Source organism: Marmota marmota, unplaced genomic scaffold, assembly GCF_001458135.2.
Source record: "Marmota marmota marmota unplaced genomic scaffold, marMar, whole genome shotgun sequence".
Lineage (NCBI taxonomy): Eukaryota > Metazoa > Chordata > Mammalia > Rodentia > Sciuridae > Marmota > Marmota marmota.
In genome coordinates, this window is record NW_026000185.1 from 27,397,483 (window position 1) to 27,419,965 (window position 22,483).

General features: G+C 56.4%; 2 protein-coding genes across 7 annotated transcripts in view; both read left to right on the plus strand.

Moving 5' to 3' along the window:
• Mlxipl (MLX interacting protein like) overlaps positions 1 to 17,024 on the plus strand; it is a 32,590-nt gene extending 15,566 nt beyond the window's left edge. The window contains exons 2-17 of one of the 6 annotated variants that reach the window (XM_015490684.2): positions 3,371 to 3,477; positions 7,471 to 7,553; positions 7,750 to 7,839; positions 8,125 to 8,169; positions 8,530 to 8,731; positions 8,911 to 8,991; positions 12,050 to 12,219; positions 13,537 to 14,062; positions 14,259 to 14,326; positions 14,399 to 14,549; positions 14,701 to 14,816; positions 14,906 to 15,025; positions 15,148 to 15,275; positions 15,361 to 15,484; positions 15,998 to 16,127; positions 16,315 to 17,024. In XM_015490684.2, coding sequence (XP_015346170.2) covers positions 7,798 to 7,839; positions 8,125 to 8,169; positions 8,530 to 8,731; positions 8,911 to 8,991; positions 12,050 to 12,219; positions 13,537 to 14,062; positions 14,259 to 14,326; positions 14,399 to 14,549; positions 14,701 to 14,816; positions 14,906 to 15,025; positions 15,148 to 15,275; positions 15,361 to 15,484; positions 15,998 to 16,127; positions 16,315 to 16,433 — 2,022 coding nt within the window. In that variant the 5' untranslated portion in view covers positions 3,371 to 3,477; positions 7,471 to 7,553; positions 7,750 to 7,797 and the 3' untranslated portion in view covers positions 16,434 to 17,024. Of the gene's footprint in view, positions 1 to 696; positions 717 to 3,363; positions 3,478 to 7,470; positions 7,554 to 7,749; positions 7,840 to 8,124; positions 8,170 to 8,529; positions 8,732 to 8,910; positions 8,992 to 12,049; positions 12,220 to 13,536; positions 14,063 to 14,258; positions 14,327 to 14,398; positions 14,550 to 14,700; positions 14,817 to 14,905; positions 15,026 to 15,147; positions 15,276 to 15,360; positions 15,485 to 15,997; positions 16,128 to 16,314 lie in introns of those variants that run through there. The other 5 variants (XM_048789936.1, XM_048789935.1, XM_048789934.1 and 2 more) reach the window with 5 other exon arrangements.
• A 4,329-nt stretch (positions 17,025 to 21,353) lies between these two features.
• Positions 21,354 to 22,483, plus strand: part of Tbl2 (transducin beta like 2) — an 8,962-nt gene continuing 7,832 nt past the window's right edge. Inside the window, exon 1 of the mRNA XM_015491430.2 lies at positions 21,354 to 22,371. Within this exon, the coding sequence (XP_015346916.1) occupies positions 22,242 to 22,371 (130 nt within the window). The 5' untranslated portion in view covers positions 21,354 to 22,241. The remainder of the gene's footprint in view (positions 22,372 to 22,483) is intronic.

Sequence of the window (22,483 nt, forward strand, 5' to 3'; positions counted from 1 at the left end):
GCCGCAGGGGCTGGTGCCGGGGCGGGGGGGGGGGGGGAGGCCAGGGCTTGCAGACCCGGGTGGCCGCGGGCAGCAGAGCGCCTAAAGCAGTCTGGGATCCCTACTTAGCGCGGCACAGAACGCGCAGGCCGCACCCGGTTCCCTCTCCACACCCGTGTCCCAGAGGAGGGCGCGAACTGGGGTCCTGGCTCAGTGCCCTGGAGCAAAGTTCTCTGCAGCCGAGGGGCCAGGATAAATTATCAACCGAAAACAGGAGAGGAGAAAGGGGGATCGGCGGCCTTGATCTCTTCTCTGTGCAAATATTCCTCTTCCTCCGCGGCGCCTCCTCCCCTTGAGAGAAGCCCTGGCTACAGACCGGTACCTGCCGCCCCACAGGGAGCTGGAGCTGGGGTGCGGATTGCCAAGGAGTTTTGCCTACCCGGTGGCCACCGAGCCGCGCGACCCCATTGGCTGGAGGCAAAGTAACCTTGGCCCACAAGTTCTGGCCTCGGGCCCAGGTCATGTTGCAACCTGATCATCCAGGGCGCTAGACCGATGTGGAAAGTTCAAATTCCCGTCCCTTTCTGCCCTCCCCCATTTGGACATCACGAGACGGCCCGGGACAAAACATCTGAGGTCCTAGGACACTGGATGTGCCCCCTTCTTCCCACGCTCCCCTAAAGGTCTTCATTTCCCACCCATTTTACACCCCTTACACCACAACAGCTCCACATGAGGTGGGTAACCTCCGCCCCTCAGCCCAGACTATGGGTGGGCGAAAGGGAAGGTTGGTAAGATGAGGGACAGAGAATACCCCCAAATTGCCCCCTAAGAGGCGGGCTGGAGGCTGATATAACCCCAGTTGGGGGCGGCTGAGGTGAAGAGAGCTGCTGGATTTTTCCCCACCAAATGCACAGAATGTTAAATCTCCCTATCCTGTCCTGGGTGCCAGCCTGAGCACCGAGGATGGGGGTGGGTCAGCCGAGGAGACTTCCGGTTTCCCCATTTGGTATAGGAAAAAACTGGGATTCAGACTGGGACAGTGTTTGACTTGCAGTTACAGAGATCTCCTGGAGGAGCCAGAATTGCAGAAGCAGTGTCCCAGGGAAGCAGCTGGATGGAAAGGGACCAGCCAGGCAGGCAGGGGCTCCAGAAAGTGGTGGGAGAAACAGGCCAACTTGAGAAGAACAGCCTGCTGCCTTTCACCCTCCTCAGGGCAGTGTGGGCAGGGAGAGGACTTTTCTAGTAGCCTGTGTTCCCTGGTTTCGTGGGTGGAAGCCCCAGGGAGGCAAGTTGTGGAGACTCCAAGAAAGCACTTGTTCATGGTCAGAGCAGGGTAGCTAGGGAAAGAGTGGCCTCCGGAGGGTGGGGCAGCAAAAAGGACCCCTGTTAGGGCTACTTTCAAGGGAATTCCTCCATGTCGGGGGTGGGGTGCTGAACCAAGTTCTAAGGCTCTCCCCATCCCATCCCTGAGATTCTGAGCTTCCCATTGGTCACAAGAAGCTCTTGAACCTTATCCCAGGGCTTTTGCACCAGGCTGGGTCCCACCCCTCACATCCAACCAACCAAATGCTTTCCTCCCAGGCTTAGATGTTGCTTGGGCCACACACCTCAGCAGGGAGATGGTGGAGGGCAGGCACTGGGTGATCACGCGGGGCTGGGAGGTTGCTGGGATACCGGCAGGGGTAACAAACTCAGGAGTTCCCCCATCTGGGTGGACAAAACAAGCTGGCCCAGGAGGGGGCAGAGTCCCCCCACCCCCAGCCATGTCTTCTTACTGGACAGATGGTGTTTATCCAACTGCAGGACAGAGGGGGCCAGCCATCAGGCTAGGGCACTGGCTATATACTTTATTTGGGTAATGAGGCCTGTTATACTCTGGGGTGACAGTCTCCTCCCCCCAGCAGCCATCATTACCCCAAAGCAAACACAGGAGCTTGGAGACCAGAGAGGAGAGGAGACCCAATGATCCATGCACCCAAGGTGCCATAGAGAGAAGAGCTGAGGGGTCAGACTGCCACCTGTCACCCCCAGGAGGATGGAGGGGCCCCTGGAAAGAGCTGCCTGGCCTTCTGCAAGGCTCGGGGTCTCCCCATCTGAGCGAGGGTTGCAGAAGGTGAGCCAGAGGGACTTGTATGCAAACCTGGCTTGTAGACCCCACAGGGTCTAGTGTCCCAGAGCATCTTGACCTCCTGGGTCAGCTTGCTGGTGGTGATAGACTTGGCCTGTGTCCAGCAGGACCCTGAGTCAAACCATCATCTGCACAGAGCCCTTCGCCCTGCAGACTTAATGGACCACTAACTGGTGTTAGGCTCAGAGTTAAAATGCCCTGTCTTCTATACCTTCCTGTGGGCCCTTGTGGCCCTAAGAAGGGCACACCATCCAGCTCAGTACACACTACCAACCCAGGGCTGGAGATGGGCACCTAAAGGGCAGTGTGAAGCGCTCCTGGCTGCTCTGAGGCTACCCCTTGGGAAGAGTCTTCCTCACCATCCTGGCACACTGTCCTCATGCCCTTGGCCTCTCCTGGTCCAAAGGGGCCAGTGAGACCAAGAAAGTCTTTCCTTTCCTGTCCCTCGGGGTCATCTCTTACTCTTATTAAATAAGAAATGGGCACCATGGTGCACGCCTGTAATCCCAGCAGCTTGGGAGGCTGAGGCAGAAGGATCACAAGTTCAAAGCCAGCCTCAGCAACTTAGTGAGACCCTGTCTCTAAATTAATAATAAAAAGGGCTGAGGCTGTGGCTCAGTGGTTAAGAGTCCCTGGGTTCAAATCCCAGTACCAAAAAAAAAGAAAGAAAAGAAAACACAAATGTGGCAGGCATCAAGGCATCATGACTCATGCCTGTAGTCCCAAGTACTCAGGAGGCTGAGGCAGGAGGATCTTAAGTTTGAGGCCAACCTCTGAAACTTAGAGAGATCCTGTCTGAAAATAAAAAATAAAAAGGGCTGGGAATGTTCGGTGGTAAAGCACTTGCCTAGAATGTGCAAAGCCCTGGGCTCAATTCCTGCAAAAAAAAGAAAAGAAGGAAGAGGAAAAGAATTGGGCGACCCTCCCCAGCTGGTCCACAAGACAGATGCCTGTGAGGCCACCCAGGAGGAAGCAGTTGTTCTTATCACCATGCTGATAAGCAAGGGTCAGCCTGGATGACAGGCTGGTGTCTGCGGGGAACACGGCATAGAGCCCAGTCTTTAAGGTCTGACTCGGGGAACACGGCATAGAGCCCAGTCTTTAAGGTCTGACTCGAGGAGTTTCCAGCAGGTTGGATGCAGGGCTGGGAGAGCCAGCCACACATGCCTAGTGAATGGGAAGAGGGTGGAGCCAGTTCCTGCAGGAGTCCCCCACCTTTTCCATCCCCACCCCACCCTGACCCATCCTCTCCCCCGACAGCGGCAAGCTGGTGTCTCCCAAGTGGAAGAACTTCAAAGGCCTCAAGTTGCTCTGCCGAGACAAGATCCGCCTCAACAACGCCATCTGGAGAGCCTGGTATATCCAGTGTGAGTGGGCACCGTGGAGTGGCCTGTCCGCAGCCAGAGGGCTCTACAGGGAAAGCCCCCGGGGGCCCTCAGAGCCAGCTCTGGCAGAGCGCTGTGGCATTTTGGGGAGCTCCCCCCTGACTGGGATGTCTGAACTTCTGACTCCCAGAGGGTGCTGGGGAATGTGTCCCAGAGGGTGCTGACCACTGTGAAACCAAAGGGCACCCCTTGGAAGCACTAAGGTAGGCTAAGATTATGGGCCAAGTTCAAGGCCCATTCTGGATCCCACTAGTAGAGTCAGGTGCCTTGAATGCCAGGCTAAAGAAGGGTATTAAACATCCTCTCCGCCAACTGCATCACTTTATGAATAGGGAAACGGAGGAAGGTCTTGCAGGGGTCTCCACCAGCTTTATTGAAGTCCTTACTGAATACCCAGCAGGTATTTGGTAGATGGGATCCAGAGAAGCCATATAGGGTGGTGGAAGTGACCCTGGCCTTAGAGTTCTCACCCTGTCTCTGCCCCTTGCTGGTTGTGTAACTTCGGGCAAGAGGCTTAACCTATCTGAACCTGTTTATCTATAAAATAAGAGCACCAACCCTACCTTTCATGGTCGATGTGGAGACAATAGATATGAAGGTGCCTGGAATTAAGTTATATACCTGAAGAGGTCATGTTTATCCATTTAGGGACAGTCCCCTGTGCAGCAGGGCAGCATAGGCTGAGGATGGGATCAGTCAGCTGAGTATCAGGACCTTGTCCAGTTCAGTTAGGTCCTGCTGCAAGATCAAAGGCAGCTCTGAGCTGGGAACACACAGCCCAGGAGGGACACACACGGTCTTCTGTGCTGGCTCTGTGGATCCCCTCCAAGCAGAGGGAGTGTCATTTTCTGGCTTTCCTTCATCTCTGTGCCAGGCACCATCATAGAACCTCTTAGTCAGGGCTTTCCAGCAACTCTGAGTGAGGGTTATGATGGTGCCCATTCTGTCGATGAGCCACTGAGGCTCAGAAAGGCAGAGACATGTTCAGGTTCACGGAGCTTAAAGACAGCTGGCAGCCCCGTGCAGCACCCCGCCCCCCACTCCCACTGCTGGCTTCCAGTGCTCTCTGAGCACATGCAGGTTGCCCACCACAGGGGGCAGCTGGGCTGTGCAGGAAAGCAGGAGATCCAGGCCTTTTGGATGCTTTCTCTGGGTCTCTACCATTTCTGAGAACTTGCATGACAGGTCCCGGCCAAAATGACCAAACCAGGAAGCTGATAAGCCAAGGGGAGTCAGTGTCTCCCCACCCAAGGTCCCCCTTACTCCCAAAGCTGAATGGGGCATAAACCATTTACTCTGCAGAAGTTTCTGATGACCGCTGAGTCATGATGCCCCCATCCCTGGGGTCCTCACCCAGGCGATCCTGATCTCCAGCTATGGTACAAGTTGCCAGAGGGACTCCAGGTTCTGTATGGCACAGAGCTGGATTTGAACCGAGTCCCAGCAGGTCCTGACTATGTGTGTGGCCACAGGGAAATCGCCAGCCTTCCAGATCCAAAACTTGCTCATCTGAAAAATGGGTGTAATGACAGGTCCCAAGCACCAGTTTACTGTGTGATTTCAGTGAGGCCGTCTGTACCTCCGCAGGGAGCCTGTACTCAGAGGGACTCCCTGGATATGAGTAGCTGGGTTTGATCATTATTATTGGATCATGGTGGCAGCATGTGTCAGGAACCCCCTCTTCCTCCAAAACCAAAGGTTTGAAGGTGGGCTGCAGATGGGTAGAGAGCTGCCTGGCTCACCCGCCCCAGCGTCTCGCCTTAGTCCCCAGTAGGGGAGGCCCTGCTGCCCCTCAGCAGCCTCCTGACCTCCGGGGTCCCTCCTTTCTGCCCCGCCACTCGCTCTCCCATGCTTGAAGAGCGTCTTGGTTTCCTCCGAGCTCCCAGGGCACTTTGCACCTCTCCTGGGCAGGCGAGAAGGACTTTCCACTTGCACTATCTGTGCTGTGTTTGTTTACTTCCTTATCTCTCCATGGAGCTGAGAGTGCCCTGATTCAACCATGTATCCCTGTCCCAGCATCTGTCCCAGCAAAGGTGCAAAGGAACAAACTTACCAAACAAAGCCTTCCCCAGCCCCAGGAAGCCACACTGTCACAGCCCTTCTGTCCAGAGCACAGGGTCTCCGGGCTAGGCAGGAGAGGCCACTCAACCTTGATTCTCTGGGGGCCCTGGACATACATAACCTTTCCTGGTGGTCATGTTCTCATTTGGGACAGATACTCTTCAAAGCCTTCCTTGCTCTAAGCCCCTGGGAGTCTATGCACCCAAGGTCCCTTGTTTCCTGTCCAAGCCAGGCTCAGGAGCCAGGACCAAGCCCTTCCTCCAGTCCAATGAGCGTCCACTGTGCAGAATATCCTTGAGGGCAGGACTTTGTAAATGGTGCCAAAAGTCCTAATGAATGTCACACTCCAGCGGTCCCCAACTTCCATGTCCATGTTTGTCCCAGAGAAAATTGGCTGAGGCAAGATAGGTCCTCATGAACTGGCCCCTCTTGAGGAGTTGGTGATCGTCGTCTTTGCAAGGGTCACCTTTGCTTTGTTTGGTTTGTTTTATTTTGGTAGTGCTGGGGTGGACCCAAGGCATGCTAGGCCAGAGCTCTACCACTGAGCTACGTCCCAGCCCGATTCCCTCTAACAAAGGCTTGCTGGGTGGCACCCTGTCCCAGGGGAGGCAAACCTGCACAGGGTTGACAGGCAGGGTGGAGCACGGGAAGACATGGCCATGGGGGCTTGGGGAAGGAGGGGCTGCCCCGATGGGTGGGCAGAGGAGGAATGGGCATTCCTGGTAGACCGTAGGCTGTGCGCCTCCGAGGTGGGGCTTATGAAGGAGATGAGAAGGGAGAGAAGCAGGTGGGCCCCAGAGTCGAGGAAGTCCAGTTGAGACCAGGGCATGACTGAGAGAGAGGAGAGGGAGGGGAGGGACGGTGGAAGAAATGTCACAGGTCCTGTGGAACTGATGTGGTCTGTCCACGCATTAGACTGGAATGCTGGGTGTTGGTGGGGAACTTTTGTGGCAAGTTTTGGGACATCCTTATTGAGGGTCCCTAGGCAGCTGGGATATGGAGTTGGAGCTGGAAGGGGGCAATGAGAGAGGCTGGGGTGGCACCGCAGAGGAGACAGTGCCCAGAGGTGAGGGGGCAGGAGAGCAGAGGGGGGCTCCTGGAGGAGGTGGGCGGTGCATACTGAGGTCTGGGGGGACCGATCCAGTGGTGTGGGGCAGATGCTGAGTTTCAGGAGGTGGAGATGAGAGTGAGGTGTGGAAGTGGAGGGACAAGTGACAATTTCAGAGCTCAGGAGCAAAGCAAAGGGGTGCAAAGACATAGAGAATTAGCTGGGAGCTGGGCACAGTGGCACATGCCTGTAATCCCAGCAGCTTGGGAGGCTGAGGCAGGAGGATCAAGAATTCAAGACCAGCCTCAGCAACTTAGTGAGGCCCTAAGCAACTGAGAGAGACCCGGTCTCTAAACAAAATATTTTTAAAGGGCTGGGGACATGGCTCAGTGGTTAAGTGCCCCTGGGTTCAACCCCTAGTACCAAAAAATAGGAAGGGGCTGGAATGTGCTTCTGAGCCAGAAGGAAAGGACCTAGGAGAGGTCAGGATTGGAGACAGAGAGGTGTGGAGGTTGCTGGACAAGGGCTCAGGGAGGTGGCAGGGAGAAAGTGGGCCAGGGCTGGTTTTCTGAGGTGGGAGTGTGCATACCAAGGAGCCAGAGACAGGGGACCCTGCCTGTGACTTGTGGCCTCACAATCTATTCAGCAAACCTTGCCTGTGCCCCTATCAAGCTCCCAAAGAGGGCAAAGAAGATCCCAGAGGGCCAGGGCAAGCAGGAAGGCTTCCTGGAGGCAGCGCTTAATCCAGTCTCAAAGTCCAGGCAGGATTTCATAGGGTGTCACTTGAGGCCCAGTTTCTCCCCCCCTCCATCCCCGTGGGGGGGATGAGGGAGCTTAGTGCCCCTCACCTGGCCCCCTTCTCTCAGATGTGGAGCGGAGGAAGAGCCCCGTCTGTGGCTTCGTGACACCCCTGCAGGGGCCAGAGGCTGACGAACACCGGAAACCCGAGGTAGCTGAGGCTGATGGCCGCCACCCACCTACCCACCTACCCAATCTCTTGTTCCAAATTTTTTTAAAAAAGCCCTCCCCCCTTCCTCGCGCTCGGTGGGAACGGCTGGCCGGGCGGGCAGGGTTTGGATGAGAGTTGGGAACTTGGCGGCAGGGTGCCGATGTCACGATGTCACCCTTCCCCTGACCCTCCCTAGGCTGTCGTCCTGGAAGGGAATTACTGGAAGCGGCGCATCGAGGTGGTGATGCGCGAGTACCACAAGTGGCGCATCTACTACAAGAAGCGGGTCAGTGAGGGACCCAGGGATGGCCCCAGGACTTTCTCCTGCGGTTGCTGGCCACAGACTCTTGGATAGCCCTGGAGGGGCTCCCTGACCCCTGCTCCCTTCATTCAGACCCAGGCTGACATCGCCACCGTGTGGCCACATGGTCTCCTCGCAGACTGCCTACTCTGGGTGGCTGCAGCCTGGGGAGCCCTGGGAGAAACATTGGGATCCCATTGATGGGGTTGGGGACGGGGGAACTAAGGGGAGGAGGCAAGGGATCCAGCGTCCATCTCTGTGTCCCTGCAGCTCCGAAAGTCCAGCAGAGAAGGGGATCTCTTGGCCCCCAAGCAGGTAGGTGCTTGGGAGTCCAGTGGGGACTGGGATCTGCCTGCTTCCACCCAGCTAGCCAGGGCAGCGTCTGGGGGTGAGGGTGGGTTGTGAGGGGGGTGCAAGTGGTTCAGGCCGGGAAAAACAGAGATCGCAGGAAGAGACCCTTATCTTTTCTGATAAGGGTGTTGGCCATCCTGGTCTGATTCCTGGAGGAAGTTGTTGGAGAGTGATGAGTTGACCTTGGCCTTCCAGGAGGCAAACCTGGTGGTGCCCAGGGAAGGTGAAGTGGTGTGTCTCAGAGAGGCCCTCGGCCGGGGGCCACTTCATCCCCAAGCAAGGGGTGACTTGCTTGGCTGGTCAGTGACCTCTCCATCTCGCTAGGCGGAAGGTGGGTGGCCGCCGCCAGAGCGATGGTGCGAGCAGCTCTTCTCCAGCGTGGTGCCCGTGCTGCTGGGGGGCCCCGAGGAGGAGACTGGTGGGCGGCAGCTGCTGGACCTGGACTGCTTTTTGTCCGACATCTCCGATACACTCTTCACCATGACACAGCCCAGCCCCTCGCCCCTGCAGCTGCCCCCCGAGGACGGTGAGGGCCTGCGTCCAGGCAGGAGGCAGGGGAGGGCGGCAGGATGGCCAGAGGAAGGGGTGCAGGCGCTGAGTGCCTGTGTCCAGGCAGGAGGCAGGGGAGGGTGGCAGGATGGCCAGGTGAAGGGGTGCAGGCGCTCTTGCCCCTCCGCCGCTCCTGATGTCTCTCTGCCCCTCCAGCCTACGTCGGCAATGCTGACATGATCCAGCCAGACCTGACGCCTCTGCAGCCCAGCCTGGATGACTTCATGGAGATCTCAGGTGGGGAAGACCCCTCCCCCAGGTGAGGCAGATGGGCAGGGTCAGTGAAGGAAAGTCTCAGGGTGACCCTGAGACCCCAGGCCAGTGCAAGGCCCCTCTGGGAGGGCAGATGGTCTGGGTCATTTCTGAAGCATCTTTCTGACCCTCCTTTGTCCAGCTTTAGGATACAGCCAGTGTGGCCTATCATTAGCTCAAGGCCAGATGAAATTCGGGACCAGGAGAGCAGGGACTTTGAAGCTGCAGGCTCCAGGGGCTCCCAGGAAAGCAGAGGATGCCAGACTTTCTCGGAGGGGAAAGGGACCTTGATTTGTTTGGGTCTGTTTATTATTTACATAATGCTTTTAAAAAGTATTTATTAAAGAACATGTCAAACATACACAAGTAGAGAGAGAGTCGGTCAACAAACCCCACATGGCCTCCATCCCGACCTGCCAGCTCTCGGCCACTGTTTCACCTGGCCACTCTCCCCCTCCTTCTCCTGTAGTATTTTTAGGAAAATTCCAACCATCAGACCTTGCAAAGCATTTTGGAAAGTAGTTTCCCTGCTTCCTCTCCTGACCCAGGGCCATGAAGTCATCATGTCTTAGCATCCTTTTTTAAAAAATTTGGTACAGAAGATTGAACTCAAGAACTGACCTACTTGCCCAGCAGTTTTTGACAGGATCTTGCTAAGTTTCTTAGGGTCTTGCTAAATTGCTGAGGCTGTCCTCAAACCTGCAATCCTCCCACCACGGTCCCCTGCATGGGATTATAGGTGTGTGCCACTGCACCTGGCCCTGGTGTCCTTCCAGAGATAGAGATATGTCCGTATAAGCCAATGTGGACAATATCTGGTTCTGTTTTCACAGCAGATTCTTCCTCACATTGTTTTTTTCACTGAGCTATAGATCTTGCAGACTGCTCCCTATATGCATGCATTTAGGAGCCCCCAAAGCCATTTTGGGGGCTAGACAAACATCAAAGCTCAGGCTGTCTCATTCAAGGCCAGGGGAAAGAGGGAGGGTCCCTGGGATAGAGGCTTAATTTCAGTGACCCCCCCAACTCCTTCCCCACAGGGTCGTGGGCCTGTCACTCAAGAGGAGGAGGCCTATGGGGCGGGGATTAGGGAATGAGGAACCACCCCTACCCCTGCCCCAGCCCTGGGCTGGGTGGGGGCTGCCGGGGGCAGAAGTGGATGGAAGTGCCCTGGGAGCAGACCAGCCTGGGAGGGCGGCAGCCCTGCCTGGGTACCCAAGCATCCACCACAGGTAGGAGCCCAGCTGGGTCCCTCGAGGCTCCCGGTGAGACCCAGACAGACTGGGGCTGGGCACCGGCTTCTCTCAGTCCAAGGTAGCAGCTGGGTGGGGGCAATTGTGGGTCATGCTGAGCAGGGCTAGTGTGGCCCTCTCAAGTCTCTGCACCCGGAGGGCAGGGAGCATGGGGGCTCTAGGGCTCATACTCCAGTTGTCCCCAGGAGCCCCTTCCTGGAAGGCTGGACTAGAACCCAGGGAGGGTACAGAACTCCATGGAGACTGGAGGCTAGGTGAGGGCAGGGCACAGGAGGTAGCTAGAGGACGGGGCTCCAGGAAAGGAGGGCAGGCCAGGGAGGGGAGCAGAGGTGAGGGAGGGATGGGCTCCATGAGAGGTCAAGGCTGGGAAGTGGCTTCTCTCAAGCCAGCGTGGGAACAGGCATGGGAAGCCTCGGGTAAGAGGGAGACTGTGCCTCAGGAATGCACGGGGCTTGCCACCCCATGCCCGAGCCTTGCCACCCCATGCCCGAGCCTCCGTGGGCGCAGTGGGCGGGAGGCTCTGTGTGAGCTGGTTCTAAAGCCCTGGGCCTCAAGTGGCCTAGTGATGAGGCCCATGGTCCCTGGGGAGCTGGGGTGGAGGATCAGTGACCACCACCTGGTCCATCCAGTTTCTCCGTGAAAGGGGGCATCGTGAGGAAGCTGCCTTCTAACCAGATGCTGAGAAGACAGATGTGGGCAGAGAGTAGGTAACACTGCTGAGCCTGCTGCCTCAGGGCAGGTCCACAGGGACTCAGGGCTCAGACATGGCCACAGACTGATGCTGACCCCTAGGTTCTATGCCTTCTGGCAAAGCAGAATCACCTAAGACAGACAGACAGACAGACAGACAGACACACACACACACACACACACACACACACACGACTCCTGTAGGTTCTGCATCTGATCTCCTGAGAGGGGGCTCCTGGGAAAGAGGCCCGACCAGCTCCCTTAGCCAGGGACCCTGAAGGGAAAGAGTGGACAGGGTCCATCCCAGGCCTATAGGAAGCTGCCACGGCGGGGTCAGGTCTGGCAGCCCAAGAAGCCCTGAGAGCTGGTACAGACCGCAGGCCAGTCAGGGTCAGAGAAAGGTGCCCGGAAGGGAGCGGGTGGGCGGGTGGCGCCCAGGCCCGGGATGTGGTCAGGCCACAGGCAGCTGCTTCCCAAAACCAGAATAGCCCAGGACTTACACAACCCGCGCCCCAAACAATCCGGCTGCCCGCCTCCCCAGCCCTTCCAGGCTTCTCAGCGCCCCCTGCTCCTCAGCCCAGGCTGAGACCACACTTTGGGCCCTGTCACCCCGTCACACCTTGCCTCCTCCTCCTGGGCTCTGCTCTTGCAGCCCTACCTGTTGGCTTTCCAAGAAACCTGACCTTCCCTGACCCACTGACCTCCTGACCAGCTCACCCCGAGCTCACCCCTAACTCCTGCCACCCGGGAGCTCCTCCCGGCACCCCACCCTTTGCCCTTTTGGCCCTTGTCTATGCCACCCTTTCCAGACCTCCAGCAGAGTTTGTAAGGGGAGCAGGCAAGGGGATGGGGTGGGGAAGGGGCTCTCCTGGGACTAGTGGGGGCTCTCTGGGGGACCCTGGGTCCCTGCTCACTCACTCCCCGACCCCTGCTCTATCCACTGGGGCCCTGTCCCGCCCCAGCCTCTGTCTGATTCCCCAAGCGAGACAGAAACTCCTGGTTTCACAAACTCCTGTGGAAGCCCCTCTCCCCCTCCAGCGCCCACCCCACCTTGGCCAGCCTGAGCCCTAACCCTGCCACCCTGTGTGTCCAAATTGCAGATTTCTTCACAAACTACAGACCCCCACAGATACCCACATCTTCAAACTTCCCAGAGCCCCCTGGCTTCAGCCCCGTGGCTGACTCTCTCTTCAGCAGCGGGATCCTCGTCCCGGAGCCACCCCCAGCCCCCTCCATCATGACCCACCTCCCGGGACACAACCGCCTGCAGGTGAGCTCCCCCCACCCCACCGACCATGCCCAGCTCACCTGAGAGCTGGCTCTGGCTGTGGCCCTGCCCATGTCCAGGCTGTCTACAGGAACTTCCTGAAATCCAGGTCTTGAGCTGGCCAATCCAGAGAGACTCTGGGAGGGCCATGTAGCAGCAAAACTGGACTGGTGTAGGTGGGGGAAGGCCCAGGGCATGAGAACCACAGAGCTGGGCACCACCTGGGGCTGGGTTGCTCTGGAGAGCTTTCTGGAAGAGAGCAGGGAGTTCTGAGTCTTTGTGAGCCTCAGGTGTGGACAGAGGAGACAGAGAGGGCAAGCCAGGTGGGAGGAACAGCAGGAACCAAAGCACGGAGGCAGGAAGTTCACAGATATGTAGGAAACAGTGAGTCTACCTCTTGGTTCAGAGGTCACGCTCCTGTTTCTGTGTGAGAAGGCTTTTCCCTCCAATCTCAGACTTTGAGGCACTATCCTAGTTGGTCACTGAGGGGTCTGTCTCCTCTGCCAGGAGCTCCCTCCTGGAAGGGCTAGTTTTTGCTCACCTCTGCATCATGGTACCTCGCACAGCCCAGGCACAGGGCACCACTCAGTAAATGTTTGTCCAATGAGTGAACAAGAGAGAGAATGAGTGTGTGAATGGATGGGTGTACTGGTGAGTGGACAACTGCATTGTCAATGATGGCGCATGGGTAGGTGAGAACAGGTAGATAAGCGGTTGGTTGGATGGGTGGGCTGGTGGGTGGGTTCATAGACACCACAGATTGATAAATGGGCTGGTGAGTGAATAAATGGCTGGTGAAAATGCAAATGGCGAGTGGATGGCTGGGTGGATTACAGATGGGCTGGTGGGTGAGTGAAGGAAATATGGGTGGCTCGGGTATTAGCCATGACTCCATCCCTAGGAAGCTGCTTTGTGATAGGGAGATGAAGTAGCTCAGAGATGACAGAAGAAATAGGTGGAGGTTGGATGGATGGATGGATTGGTGGATGAGCAAGTGGATGGATGGACAAACAATGGATTAGTGGGTTGGTTACCAGATGGGTTGGTGGTTAAGTTAGTAGATGAATGGATAAACTATTTGGCAGATGCATGGGTGGGCAGGGAGACTGATGATTTTGCCTAATTTGTGCATAAATGTAGACTACTCCTTTTTCCCATTAGATTATAATTTCTGTGTGTGGGGTGGGGGTTGTTTTTAAAGGCAGGGATCATTTCTCCCATGTGGCCCTGGCCACAGCTCAACCAGAGCAGGAGGCTGCTTGGGTTGGCTGCAGGGAGCCCTGTCCCCTGCTCTTAGTGTCTGTCTGTCTCCCCAACTAGGCTCGGAACAGCTGCCCTGGCTCCTTGGACCCCAGTGCCTTCCTGAGCTCTGACTTCCTCCATCCTGAAGACCCCAAGCCCAAGCTCCCCCCCCCTCCTGCCCCACCACCTCTCCTCCAGTACCCTTCCCCTGCCAAGGTGCCAGGCCTGGAGCCCTGCGCCCCTCCCTCCTTCCCGCCCCTGGCTCCGCCCCCTGCCTTGCTGCAGGAGGAGCCCCTCTTCTCTGCTAGGTTTCCCTTCACTGCAGTCCCCCCTGCCCCAGGAGCATCCCTACTGCCGGCTCCCACAGCCTTCCCACCTGTGCAGCCTGCCCCAGGCCCTGTCCCTGCGGCCTTCCCCTTAGACCATCTGCCCTCGGGGTACCCAGAGCCAGCCTTGGGCCCTCACTTCGCAGTGCCTCAGGGTGTGCAGCCCGGAGGCAAGCCCCTCACCCCATCCTCCAGGGGACGGAAGGCCTGTGGCCCCACCTTGGCCCCTGCCACTGCCAGAAGCAACAACCCCTGCCTCACGCAGCTGCTCAGGAGAGGTGAGATGGAGGAGCAGGGCTTGGAGGGAGGGGGTGGGGATGAGGGGGCGACCTTGGGGTGGGGGCTGGGAGAGCCCAGGGCGAGTTCCTTCAAGGTGGGCTGTACGTGAAGCGGGTGGGCTTGCAGGAGGGGGGTCTTGAGCCACCGTGGGCTTGGGCCAGCCCCAGCAGCCCTCACGGTCCTGCCTGTGCACAGCCAAGCCTGAGCAAGCCCTGGAACCACCGCTGGCACCCAGCGCCCTCCTGCGGGCCCCAGGGTCTCCGGTAAGATGGCGGGCACTGGGAGGTGCGGGGAGCCCAGAGACTCTACCCCACTCTCTGCCCTTCTCCACCCAGCAGGAGACCATCTCCGAGTTCCCCTGTGCCTTCTTTCCTCCAAACCCGGTCCCTACACCACCCCGGCCACCTCCAGCCCCGACCACATTGGCCCCTCCCAGGCCCCTGATTGTCCCCAAAGCAGAGCGGCTGTCACCTCCAGCACCTGGTGGTAAAGAGGGTTGCAGGAATTGGGGAATACAGGGGGTGGAGGGAGAAGAAGGATAAAGGAGAACTGTGTCTGGGGCCAGGATGAGAGGAACAAGGCAACGGGACCCTCTCCCCTGTGTGTTGGTCTGTCTGTGGGTCTGTCTCTGACACAGGCAGCGAACGGCGGAGGTCAGGGGAGCTCAACTCCATACCAGCCCCAGGGGCGCTGAGTGTCAGCGTCTCCCCCCCTCAGCCCATCCTCTGCCGGGGCCGTCCTGACAATAACAAGGTGGGCACCATCCCTGGCCCGAGATTGGTTTGCTACCCCAGCCCCTCCCAGGCTCCTTCCTAGGCTCACCCCATTGTCTGCTCCCCAAGACTGAGAACCGGCGCATCACGCACATATCTGCCGAGCAGAAGCGTCGCTTCAATATCAAGTTGGGGTTCGACACCCTGCACGGGCTCGTGGGCACACTGAGTGCCCAGCCCAGTCTCAAGGTGAGCCCCAGCCACAGGGCCTCTTCCTGGGCGGCTCCCCCAGCAAGACCAGATCCCAGGTCCTCCAGACACTCTGGTAGGACAGCCTCCAGCACGGAGGCCCACACTGGTGGCGCCCGCAGGTGAGCAAAGCAACCACACTGCAGAAGACCGCCGAGTACATCCTCATGCTGCAGCAGGAGAGGGCGGCCATGCTGGAGGAGGCCCAGCAGCTGCGGGACGAGATCGAGGAGCTCAACGCCGCCATCAGGTAGGCAGGGGCTGGGCGGGTGGCCGGGGTAAGGGGTACATGTGGCCACTGAACCCCCAGCCCCTCACCCGCTCCACGCCCCTAGCCTGTGCCAGCAGCAGCTGCCCGCCACCGGGGTGCCCATCACACACCAGCGCTTTGACCAGATGCGAGACATGTTCGACGACTATGTCCGGACCCGAACACTGCAGAACTGGAAGTTCTGGGTAGTATCCTCACTTAGACCAGCGGCCTGGAGGAGCAGGGACAGCTGCAACCAGAGGGCTACTTGGGCCCAGGGAAAGGGCTGTGGTTCTGCCCCCTGCTTTCAGGCCTTTGGCCAGCAGGATGGCCTGGAGGTGGAGCTAAAAGGGAGACTGAGGAAGGAGCCCTGGGCAAGAGCAGCCAAAGCCCCGCTTTCAGGAAGTGCTGGGGTGTCCTTAAGAACCCAAAGTGGGTGGTGTGACACCTGGAGAAGACATGGAAGCCACAGGGTCAAGGTCTTGACTGAGCCAGGGCAGGGAGCCCAGGGATAGGGGACAGTCCAGCATGAGCAAGGGCTGTGGAAGAGCCAGAGAGCTAGACCACCATTGGCAGGATGGGAGGAGGCACAGCAGGACTGGGGTCAATGTTAGACAGTTCTGGGTTCTTCTTTCCCCTGGTTTGGGTCAGATGTCAAGGCTCCATGTGAGGTGGTGGGGGCATCATGTGGACCACAGGCCTGCTCCTTGACCCGGGCCCAGTTCAGCGTCCTCATCCGGCCTCTCTTCGAGTCCTTCAATGGAATGGTGTCCACGTCAAGTTTGCACAGCCTCCGCCAGACATCGCTGGCCTGGCTGGACCAGTATTGCTCCCTGCCTGCCCTCCGGCCAAGTGCGTGAGCCCCCATCTGCCCACCCACTGAAGTGTCAGGCCTCAGGGGAGGGGGTTCCACCCTGCTCAGGCCCCTGTCCAACCTGCCTTCAACATAGACTAGGGTTTGGGGCCCTTCCACCAGGCCCCCTGGATGATCCTCCAGCTACCAGGGTAACTACAGGGAGGTGTCTCTGTCTCTCCTCAGCTGTCCTGAACTCCCTGCGCCAGCTGAGCGCCTCAACCAGCATTCTAACCGATCCCAGCCGTGTGCCCGAGCAAGCCACGCGGGCAGTCACAGAGGGTCCTGTCGGCAGACCACTATAGTCCTGGCAGATGACGCTGAGCTCCAGTGACAACTTGCTGGGCACTCTCCTCCTGTCCCAGGCTCTGACTGGCTCCTTCCCTGAGGGTTGAATGGGACCCATGTCTCCCACCTCCTAGAGGCCAAGAAGAGGTGTGTCCCTGTCCCTGCTGTACCACTGATGTGATGCTGGGCCACTCGCAGCCCATCTCTGGATTTCTATTTCCATTCAGCAAAATGGGGATAGGGAAGGTTCAGCCACCAGATGACCCCAAGGCAGCTGTGACACTGGGGACCTAAGCTGCCAGCTCAGAGAAGGAGGAGGATAGCCCTCTTTCCCTGTCACTTCTGCCTGCTCCTCCACAGGGGCCACCAGCCTCAGTTCCTGAGCAGGGAGACAGATAGGAGGGTCTCACTCTGCTCCTGCTGCCGAGCTGCAGGAGGCTTCCCTTGGGTGAGGCCAGGGGGGCCTGGTGCCAGGAGAGACCAGGGTGGGGGTAGCCACAGCAGGACAGGCATCTTGTGTGAGTGTGGCTGTGTGCATGTGGGTTTTATAATTCTTGATCAATAAAAGAAGAAAATGCCTGCCTGTGGGATGGCGGCGTGACTGTCAACATGTGTCACTCTGGGTGGTCACTTCTGCTGACAGTGGAAGGTCCCTTTGTAGAGGGCCATTTGGATTGTGAAATGACCTTAGCTTTTACTTTGAGCTAGAAGCTGCTGGAAGGTTTTGGGTGGAGGTGAAACTTCTTTCCAGGAGCTCCTGGGTGCGGAGCTGAGAACGGGAAGAGGCAGGGAAACCCACCCCCTGGAAGTCCTCCTCCGTAGACAGCAGAAGGCTCCATGGGCTCCGTGCCTTTGGAGTTGGAAGACAGCAGAGCCAGGACCAAGGAGTGGAAGTGACCTCCCTGCTGTGTGAGGGGACAAGCAGAGGGTGGACAGCTACTTGATTGGGATGCCCTAGAAGGAACTGGTACTTCAGGTGTGGAGTCGCAGGAAGAGGCTAAGGCCCCCATGCTTCTCCTTCCTTCATTCATAAAACAAGCATTGCCCCAAGGACTGTGGTGGGGCCAGGCCAGGGCGGTGACTCTGTGGATTCTGTTCATTGCTGTATCCCTCCTGCAGTTGGCATCCAAACCCGCAGGCTGGGATCCTTTTACATCTTCTCAGAACTTCTGGAGACATTGTCAGATATAAATAGCAGACAGAGCTTTCTGTGGCCTTTTCCTTTCCCTCATTCATTTGAAAAAGAAACTAATTTGGCCATGGTGGCCATACCTGTGATCCCAGGAGGCTGAGGCAGGAGGAGTGCAAATTCAAGGCCAGCCTGGGCAACTTAGTGAGATCCTCTGTAACTTGGAAAGACCTTGTCTCAAAATAAAATACAAAAAGAGCTGGGGATGTGGCTCCATGGTAAAGTACCCTGGGTTCAATCCCAGTATCAAAAAGAACAAAAGCAATAATTGTTGAACATTTCTAGCATTTATTAAGTGCAGATCATTCTTTTAAGTGATTTGGGTATTAACTCATTTCATCCTTACTGGTGGGTTATGAGGATTTCCCAGTAAATCTAAGCTGGGTGTGGCCATGCATGCCTGGAACCTCAGCTGCACTGGAGGCCGAGGCAGGAGGACTGCTTGAGCCCAGGGGCTCCAGGGCAACCTGGGCAGTAGACTAGGACCCCATCTCTTAAAAAAAATGAGTAAATATATACAAAGCATCTACAATGGTGCCTGGTATGTAACACTATGTAAGTTATAACAATATTATTATCTGCATTTTAGAGCTGGGAAACTGAGGCACAGAAGGGTTAAGCCACTTGCCCTAGGTGGAATGGTTTGTGAGCCACTCAATGCTGCTTCAGAGGTGGCTTCGGCCACTCTGCTATGGGGGTGGTGGGTGTGCCCAGCTTCTGGCGCTCTTTGCTGCTGCGTCCTTCCAGGACATTCTCCATAAGACATACCCTCGATCCTGCTCAAGATGGCTTCTTCCCTTGAAAGTGTGCTTACACTCGTTGGCTGTCTCCCCTCCTCTCCCACGTGCCCATCGGACCCTGCCCAATTTAGGCTCCCCCTCCTCCTAGAACCCCCCAGCTGGACTCCTGCCTCCACTCTGCTCCCACTGAGCTCATTTCTGACTGAGTCTCTGCTTGAAAAATCCAGGTGTGCTTCTGGCTTCCTCTGGGCCCTTGGCTTTCTTGAACTGTTCTCTCTCCAGATGGCTCTTTCTCCCTGACAGTGCCTTCTGGGTTTCTGCTGCCTCTTCCTCAGCCTGTCCTGCCCTGGCTCCCTTTTCCTCTTGCTCTGGGGCAAATGCTGGGCCTTGCTCGGGGGAAGCCCCTTCAGCCTCTCTGCTGAGGACCTCCTCCTCCATGTCTATCTCTGCTTCTCCCTAGCGCTATATACAACCATATGGGCCGCCCTGACACCTCCTTCCAGATGTTCTCCAGCTCCCTTGAATTTGTGGTGACTTGAGCTGGTCCTCTCTGTTCTTGGGACAGGAGCCATCATCCAAACTTGTGTGGGCTTGAAGCAGATATCTTCAACCCTTTCCCACACCCCACTGCCCTGTGCTACCTCTTCCTGAGGCCTGGCCAGTTGACTAAGCCTTTTCCTTTCAGCCATCCCCTGGTCCACAAAACATCACCTTTCCATCTACTCTAGCATTTGCCTTCTGTGTCCCTGCCAGCTGCTTCTCAAACTTTCCTGTGCGATCGAATAACTTGGGGTGCTTCAAAAAAATCTTCATGCCCTGATCCAGCCTGAACAACTCAGATCAGAATCCCAGGTGTGATGCTTAGACACTGGCAGTTTTGAAAGTGCTTCCAACATTCAGCCAAGGTCAAGAACTCTAATAGAGGCTTTCAGCTGTGAATAACGTGTAGCTGGGGCTCAGATTAGTTCCAATCAGAGGTTTTGCTTTATTTTCTGGTACTGGGGATGGAAGCCAGGATCTCACACAAGCTAGGTAAGTGCTCTGCCGCCGAATTATATTCAGCAGAGGTTCTTAAACTTTACTGTGCAACAGAATCAACTAGGGAGTTTGTTAAAATACAGATTGCTGGGCCTCACCTTTAAGTTTCCCAGTAGCAGGTCAAGGATGGAGTTTAAGAATGTGCCTGCCTAGTACTCCTGGACCACACTTTGAGAACCACTATCTATGTGTTTTTTTTTTTTTAATTTTGTTACATATGACAACAGAAAGCATTACAATTCATACTACACATATAGAGCACAATTTTTCATATCTCTGATTGTACATGAGAACCACTATTTAAATAATGAGGGATCTGATTACTTTGTCTAATACATGCTTGCCCCTGCGGAGGCCAGCCTTCTGAGCACATGTTCAAGGTGCAACTTCCCCCAGCCTCCTTTCTCCACAGTCTCCCTCCCTTCACATTACAAGGGGTTATGAGTCTTTTTGGGTCCTGGGCTGCAGCATCAAGCTTTGCCCTCACAAGGCATTATCCTCCCTCTGCTTCACCTCTCCATATGCTGACGCTTGAAGCTACAGCTTGACTGTACAGGTCAGCCAAGGCCCCCTGTCCTTGGCATGCTCTCCCTGATCCACCTAGCTCCCCCAAATCCTACTTTGTGTCCATGTCCTGCCTGACTTTGATCTTGGTTTCCAAATGGGCTACAGCACATGAGGGGTAGCACAAGGCTTCATGGGAGGAGTGTGGATCTTGGAGCACAGCAGAACTAGGTCTGACTCGGGATTCTCTCTCCCTGCTTCCTTGTTGACCTGGGGCAAGTTACTTGACCTGATCCTGTTATTTTTTTCCAGAGTCTGATTAAAACTAAATTATTTCATAACATCACCTATTTTTTTTTGGGGGGGGGGTAGTACTGGGTATCAAACCCAAGGAGGGATTCATGCCTGCCAGACATGCACTCTAGCACTGAGCTACATCCAGAGCTCTGACATCACCTGTCTTAAAAGCCACTGCTGTGAACGGATTTTGTAGCCTTGCCTGAGCTGTACAAAGAGGGCTGCTCTTGCTTTTCTTTGTCCCATATTCATGAATTGCAACAAGTCCCCAGGTTCTCTCCGTACTTGTGCCACCTTGGGAACATCACCCGACTTCATATAGTCTGTCTCCTAATCAGTGGAGACAACGTGGGATTAAAGAAACCCCAAACTGCTGGATCAATAAATGTCCCATGCAATATGCTTTTAAAAGTAAAAGCTTGGCCTCTAGATGGTGGCGAAAGATGGTGGTTCATGGCCATGCCTACACTTCTAAATAGCAAGTCAGGGAGGAAAAGCCCCAGGAGGCTCTGAACACCCGTCTCCTGGCACTCCCCACCCCACTGCCCACAACTGAGTCAATGTCAGTTCCCTGCAAAGGACAAAAGGGAAGGAAATGAAGCTGCTCCATTTGCCTTCTGACTGGATCTGTTTCCTCACCCGAGACTGCGAGACTGCGGCTGTGTCTGTCAGTCAGCCTGTGGTAATCTGTCTCCTTAGAGGGTCCTTATAAATTAAAGCTGCAGGGCTTGGACGGTGAAGAAAGGCAGCTCCCTGGTGGAGATGGAAATATTAGAAGCTGGAATACTGATCCTGGTACTTCGATTTGCTCTGGGCTGTGGGGCTGGGAGTCCAGGGAGTATGACCATACTGAGAATATCCCCTTTCCAGCCATGCAGGTCTAATCCAAATTCTCTCAATCTTTTTTGTCCTTTTTGGCAAAATCTGAAAAAAACCTCTGTAGATTATTGTATCAAGTTCCTGGTTGTGATCTTCTACTACAGTTTTGCGAAATGTTACTATTGGATGAAACTGAGTGGAAATGTCCTTGGGACCTCTTCATTTTTTCAACTACCTGTTGATTCTATAATAATAATAATAATAATATTATTATTATTATATTTTGATTAAGAAGCTTTCAGAGGCTGGGGGTGCTCAGTGCTTGTCTAGCATATGTGAGGCCCTGGGTTCAATCCCCAACACTGTAAAAAATAAAATCTGCTTTTCAACTTCCTTTCCCCTCCCCAGGCCACCCCCAGCCCAGGCTCTTTTCAACTCCTCATATTCTTGCAGCTACTTCCGGGTTTTTGTCTTTTTGTCTTTACACATCCAGAGAATCCAGACATGGATTTTGCCCCACTGCCTCCTGTGATCCGGCATGCTGGATGGAACTGGCAGTTGAGGCCTTGCAGACTTTCGGACCTTGTCTGCCATCTTTTTATCGTGTTCATGCCCTTCCTCTCTACAACATCCCTGTTCTTCAGGTCTTTGCTAGGATGCTCCCCGCTCCGATGCCAGGACTATCCTTCTGCCCCTTCAGTAACAGCAAGAGCCCATCTAACTTTCACCTGTTGCTAAGAAGACTCTCCCACGGGTCAAATGCGAATAAAGCCCCTGCTCTGCTTCCTTGAAAGGATCCAGTGTGGCAAGGTCAGAATAAGCCTTTAATAAACTGTTATCAGCAAGTTACTCAAGATAGGAATGACGAGGACCTGCAGATCTCACTACCTGCACCCTCAGCGTCTGCACGACCTCCGCAGCCTGACGACCGCGGATCACCAGGGTCCGCCCTCAGGACACGCCCACATCTGGCACCGCCTCGCAAGAAGCGCCCAAGGCCAGGCCCCGCCCTTCGATTGGGCGCGCTAATGGATAGGCCACGCCCCTCGAGGTGCCCTCCAACCGCCTGGAGGAAGGGGCTCCAGGCCCTCCAACGGGCAGGCCCCGCCCCTCCGGGAACCGCCAACCGCCAGGCCCCTCGCCTCGAGGCGCGCTAACCGCCAAGTCCCGCCCCCGCGTGCGCGGAGACGTGCGGGCGCCAGCGTAGTCGGCGGCTGAGGTGGCAGCGTGCGGGCGATATGGAGCTCCCTCAGATGCCGGAGCTGATGGGGCTGTCCCTGTTGGTCGGACTGCTGGCCCTGATGGCCACGGCGGCGGTAGCGCGGGGGTGGCTGCGCGCCGAGGAGGAGAGGGGCGGCCGGCCGGTCCGTAAGTAGGGCCGGGGCGGGGGAGGGGCCGCGCGCCGGGCTGTCCGCTTGGGGCGGCCGGCGGCTTGGGCCGCGCAGGCCGGGGATCCTAGGCCTCAGGTTTTCCTCCCCGT